At 38.3% G+C, this 6196-nt stretch overlaps 1 protein-coding gene across 3 annotated transcripts in view; it reads left to right on the top strand.

Moving 5' to 3' along the window:
• The window catches only part of LOC119831078 (ATP-binding cassette sub-family G member 8), a 39530-nt gene that overhangs the window by 28442 nt on the left and 4892 nt on the right, over nucleotides 1–6196 (top strand). For all 3 annotated transcript variants that reach the window (XM_038354319.1, XM_038354322.1, XM_038354320.1), the window contains exons 6-13: nucleotides 571–715; nucleotides 1071–1237; nucleotides 2090–2240; nucleotides 2685–2840; nucleotides 3402–3590; nucleotides 4336–4605; nucleotides 4945–5062; nucleotides 5625–5805. In XM_038354319.1, coding sequence (XP_038210247.1) covers nucleotides 571–715; nucleotides 1071–1237; nucleotides 2090–2240; nucleotides 2685–2840; nucleotides 3402–3590; nucleotides 4336–4605; nucleotides 4945–5062; nucleotides 5625–5805 — 1377 coding nt within the window. The remainder of the gene's footprint in view (nucleotides 1–570; nucleotides 716–1070; nucleotides 1238–2089; nucleotides 2241–2684; nucleotides 2841–3401; nucleotides 3591–4335; nucleotides 4606–4944; nucleotides 5063–5624; nucleotides 5806–6196) is intronic.

The raw sequence follows: 6196 nt of genomic DNA, 5'->3' as shown, positions 1-6196 counted from the left end.
AATGTAATGAATAAGGCTTTAGGAAGATCGAGAGTTCTTATGGCTTGATGAAGTTGGTTTGGTACTATGCCAGTCGTTATTATTATTAATGCAATATTTAAAAAAACAGTGAAGCAAAAAGGGCATTTCCAAAAATAATAAAGTTCGACGACATTTGACATCTGCCAACCCGCACTTGGTTAGGATGGTGGTCTGGCCTGAACCCCTTAGGAGGACTGTGTTCCGACAGTGTTAACATGTATTGGCTCATGATGATGATGATGATGATTATAATATAAGATAAAGTGGTTCTATAAAAGAATCATGAACAACAATAGATATCAATTTCACAAGATGATCTCTTCAATCAGAACCGCGAGAAAGGCAACTAAAAGCCATCTATGGCAAATGCATTGTGACCTGAATTCTGTATATTGTTTTTACAGTACCTAATTTCATTGATTACAATCGTTTATCTTTATAATAATGAAACATTATGTTATCTGTGCTGAAGCTGAAGCTTTTTTTTTAGGATGGATTAAAACACTGTTGGTTGTTTGTGTTTTACTTAACTGTTATGAAAAATTCTAGGATCCAGCGCCAAACCAGAGGTGTTCGGGAGACGTCATCAGGCTATGACAGTTCAGACAACGAAACCTCCACTAATTACAAGTACAATCGGAAATATCGCTCCGATCCTGACTTCAGGATGCAAAATATGCAACAGTCGTACCAAGTGAGATATTTCCAAACAATAATTTTACCATTTAATAAAAATCGTAAAAATATATGAGCTTTCATAAAACAACACATAGTTACTATCACAAAAAAGTTTTTCTGTTATGTTCAAGTGGGTAACACCGTCCATGAGCATCCGCAGGAATCTCAAATGCTTTGACCAACTTGTAAGGGTTAAGAAAAGGATTTGCGACGAAAATTAAGTGTTTGAGGTCGGCACTCCCGGATCCCTTACTCACCGATCGAAACACAGTTATTTTACCAAGCCATCCGCAGAAAAAAAGGGCCGGATGTTCCTATAGGAACATTGCGATAAAAGAATATTCAATATTCATATAAATAATGTCTTCCAGCATGCAACCGGCGTGCCATTAGTAGCGATGCACCAAGCCGGCATCCAGTCGCAGTGGGGCTCGCGGCACAAGTCGGTGAGCGAGGCGAACCTGCTCGGCATCGACGCGCGCACGCATCGCTCCTACCGGCGCAGCAGCGTGGCCGAGCTAGCGGACGACCACCAGAGGTGCGTTAATAGGATAATGGAAAGACATGGTATTATAGATTGGTATAGGAATACGTTTTTCACTCCACTTTATGTCTCCCTTTTTGTTTTTCTTTATATCAATGTGTTCTGTGTATTAATTGTAAAATCTTTTTTGGGGGAGGCCTATGTCCAACAGTGGACGTCCTAAAAGACTGATACGACTACGAACTAAATATTCATATACGAATTTAGAAAATAGGCTTACATTTCCTTTTTTATAATAATGTATCTCAGGAGTGATTAACAATCTAAAGTTTATACGATTAATGGTTACGTAATACGATCCGAAATGCATTAGTTGCCCTATTACGATTTAAAGATATCTACTAATCGTTTTTAACGCTCATTTTCACAACGCATGATTCTAAATTAGTGATGACCTTATTTATTTTATCTTAATACTTAATGTATTTTAGATGTGTTTACTATTTAATCATTATTCGATTAACGGCTATTTTACAAACTATAAAAAGTGCTCAAATAATTAATAGGTACTCTCAGAGATTTACGATTATCTTTGGAACTATTAACTAGCGATTTTTACATGGTAAATATCTCTTTTGGTATATACCTTTGATCGAAGGTAGAGTACCCTTTAGTTTTTGAAGCATTTAAAAACTAAATAAATATGCTGTACTAGTCGAAATCTTTTTTATTGCTTGACCTTTATTTGTAATTTACAAGCACTAAAAACGTAGATTTAATGCGAAAGCGCCAATATACATACACTTCAATTATTATCGCCCGCTAAATTAAAACATTGCCATCATTTTAGTCTACTTAAGGTTACACCGAAAAATCTTGTTTTATAAAATGATGAAACCTTTTCAGCTATATGATGCCGTCATCACACTTGGGCGGTCGGATGTCCAAGGCCGGCAGTCACATGTCTCTCGCACAATCTAGGAAACATTCCACTCTAAGACCTGGAGATCATCTCGATGGGTATACGCATTCAGCGTATATTTATCCTAATTATTACGTAAGTAAAGTTTTAAACTTATAATTTTAAGGATCTTTAGTTTGAAGTCAGTAGAACTGACTTCAAACTAAAGATTTTGTGTGATATTCTATTTTACATAATGCTACTACTTCGCCCCGGCTTCACTCGTGATACATATATAACCTATGTCACTCAGCGAAGTTGCAGCTTTCAAATGGTGAAAGAATTTTGTAAAATCGGTCCAGTTGTTTTTGAGTTTATCCATTACAAACAAACAATCAAACAAACAAAAATACTTCCTCTTTATAATATTAGTGTAGACTTTAGAAATCTATCAATCGTTTGAAACGGATTTGAAAAATAAGTTTAAAGATTAAACAAAACTTGAAAAATGTATTTCTATTTTGGGTTAAAAAAAAACTAACTTTAAATTGATTAAGATGTACGGGTAATTTTAATTAATTAAATTAATTTTTATTTCAGGTAAACAGCCTTGAAATAACGTCACCTGAGAACAAATCAACGCTTTTAGTTTCGGGTTTGAGCTTTGAGGTGAAATCTGGTGAGATTCTGGCAGTACTGGCGACCTCGCAGCATGAAGCTACGGGTCTTTTGGATGTTCTGGCTGGTGCTAGGAAGGTATGGACCTTTTTTTCTTCGTTTTATTAACTTTCATGCTTGCAAATAGACGCGGGTTCCAATCCCGCCACGCGTTCAATTTTTTTTCTATTCTTTAAAAAAGTCGTTTGCCATACAGGGGCGTAAATGCCATCTCGCGAGTTTTTTAAATTTAGGGTTAACGTTTATACCTATGGTATACGGGAGATAGATTCTCTGTACTCAATAATAGAAAGTGTCGTTAAACAATTAAATAATTTTTAATCGAAGTAGTTAAATAGATGTGATTATACAAATAAACTGTCCTCTTGAATTACTCTATCTGTTAAAAAAACCACATCAAATCCGCTGTGTAGTTTTAAAGATTTAAGCATGCAAGCAGACGCGCAAAGCGACTTTCCTTTTTTTAAGTGGATCATACATAACCACGTCCCGGGTCAAGGCCGTGGGTTATGTCGGACTCCCATTGTAAAGCCTTTACAGTAGGGAGGCACTTGACCTACCGACTAAACTCCACTGTGACCCTGTCAAAGCATAGGCTTTGCAAAGCGCGTACTGTGACAAAAGTGAATACGTTCACAGAAGCTATCCGGGGACATAATCCTGAACGGGCAGGCGGTGTCGCCACGCACGCTGCGCAAGGTGGCGGCGTACGTGCGGCGCGACGCCGCGCTCAGCCCCGCCATGTCGGTGGAGCACACGCTGCGCTTCCACGCCGCGCTGCGCACGCCGCGCCGCGCCGCGCACCTCAAGATGGACGAGCGGGATCGGGTGAGGGGATATGTTGTATACACATACGTAGGGTTCATATCAACTTATATATATTTGCAATTTAGAAATTAAAAACTTTTCATAATATTATTAATCCGACGTTTCGAACACTTTACAGCGAGCGTGGTCACGGGGAGACTAGACTAGAGAGAGATGTTATGAATAAATCGCGTCTAAAAACCGTTGAAAAGTTTTTAATTTCTAAATGTATACAACTCGCGTAAAAACATACACAAGAAAATATTATATTTGTAACTTATACTCAAGAATATACAAAATTGCTAGCCGACCCGGCAAACGCTGTTCTGCCTTACTCTTATCATTGGGTATGAAAAATAGATGTTTGTATAATCTCAGATATACCGAATATGCACACAAAATTTCATAAAAATCGGTCCCGCCGTTTCAGAGGAATTCGGTAACTAAAAATGTGACACGGGAATTTTATGTATAAGATTACCTTAATTAAAGACAAAGCAGTGATGTTATTAGCAAGATTAAAATGTAGGGCTTATATTAGTGGTGGATAGAATGATATTGTTAACTGGTATATACTGCCAAGACTACTAATGATGTATACAAACTAACTTGTTCGCAATGCAAGCGTTTAAATTCTTTCTTTAAGCCATAAAACCTATCTTCGACCGATCTTATAAACTTATTTTTATTCTAACTTCTTAACCACTATAATATCTTCCATTTATTTCTTTGTTGTTCAAAATAATAATTTATGAACTCTGTACAGATAAACCTTCTAATCGACGAATTAGGACTCGAACAAGTGAGAGACACAAATGTCTCCCGTCTCACTCGCTCAGAGATCCGTCGCTTGAACGTAGCGTGCCAACTGCTCCTAGACATGGCAGTGCTAATCCTAGACCAGCCTACTAAGGAAATGGATATATTTGATACGTTTTTCCTTGTGGAGTATTTGAAGAACTGGGCGAGCACCGGCCGTGTGGTCATCATGTCGTTACACCCACCCACCTATGAGATATTTGCTATGCTGACTAAGGTAGGTAATTTTGATGACGATGGATTTTTTTTTTTAACTGACTAATTTAGGATGGATTAAAAATATTTTATAATACCGTTAGTTATCTATAGAATTGATTTCCTATAAGTCTATATTTGTGGTCAACTAACTATTCCCTACAATACATTTGCCTACCTTGTAGATACCCAGCATTGTGGTTTGAGACTTTAATTAGACATAGACTTACGTAATATATAATTCGGGCGAGCACACATATTTTCGGAACTAGCATTCTATGCTTCTTAACCCATATGCATAGATATACCTAAGGTACCCTTTGAGATGTTATCATTTAAGTATTATGTCTCAATTTTCTAGGTTGTGTTAATCTCAGCGGGTCGCACGATGTTCAGCGGTTACCGGAGGGATATGTTGCCATATTTCGCTTCGATAGATTATCCCTGCCCTGCCTTCAAAAACCCTTCGGATTATTATTGTGAGTATTTACATCTTGCGTTGATAGTTTTCTATAGAATTTAGTTGGTTATTATGAAATTATAAGGTAGGGAAGTATCTACATAATAGTATATGCGCATAGTTTTATAAATATGCACCAAACAATATTGAGTCCAGGACATTTTTAAATTGTTGTTTGTACAATGTATCTATGAAATTGTCTCTTCAAATTTATGTGTACAAACAATGTATAGGGCCAACCAGGGCATATTCTTTAAAAAAATTAAATCGGTGTTATGTATATCGCCATACAGCCTTTATTTAACAGAACATGTTTATTCATATAAACTTAAAGCTTCAGAAATTTTTAAAGAATAAAAAAAAAAATTGATCACGAGGCGGGATCTTTTTGCCAAACCCTAGTACTGTGATAAAAAAATCCTCTTTAAATATTCTTCATCGTATTTCGATGCATAAAACTAAAAATTGAAACTTGAAGCCTGTCACTAGACCATATACCATATACCGGGGACTACCGGGGATATAGCCCCGCCACCGGGTAACATAAAAGCTGCTGTAACAAAGCGCACCTGCACCCGCAGTGGACCTGGTGACGCTGGACGACCTGTCGGCGGCGGCCATGCTGGAGTCGTCGGGGCGCATCGAGGCGCTGGCGGGCGTGTTCGCGAGCGCGCACGCGGCGCCCGAGCCGCCGCCGCCCGTGCCGCTGCCCGCGCCCGCCGCCGCGCCCGCCGCGCTGCTGCAGGCCTTCGCTTTGTTGGAGTGAGTTCATCGTACCGGGACAGCCGGCTGCGGTTATTGCCGCCACAGTCTATGATCATTTGCATATATTTTACTGTGAAGTAAGGGCATCCGGCCGGGTTCAGTTATTGCGAACCTATCATAAAACAGTGTATGATGATTTCCATTTATATTGTGGAGGAAGAAGGTGTTATTCCTCCATAGACCAGTGGAGAGTTTGCCAGCCATGCTAGCTTAGATTAATACGAGTATTGTTGAGTACTGGAAATTATTATGGATTACGCGCTCTTTTCGATTTCGATCGATATTGTTAACTTGCTAATGTCGTTTTTAGATTATGTACCTAGTCTTGCCATAAATATTGTAATAAAGAAAAAAGAAAATTGTTAACTGCAAATAACATTTATTACTT

Source organism: Zerene cesonia, chromosome 13 (assembly GCF_012273895.1).
Source record: "Zerene cesonia ecotype Mississippi chromosome 13, Zerene_cesonia_1.1, whole genome shotgun sequence".
NCBI lineage: Eukaryota > Metazoa > Arthropoda > Insecta > Lepidoptera > Pieridae > Zerene > Zerene cesonia.
The sequence above is the reverse complement of the archived record's forward strand: the minus strand, read 5'-3'. Positions and strand labels throughout refer to the sequence as shown.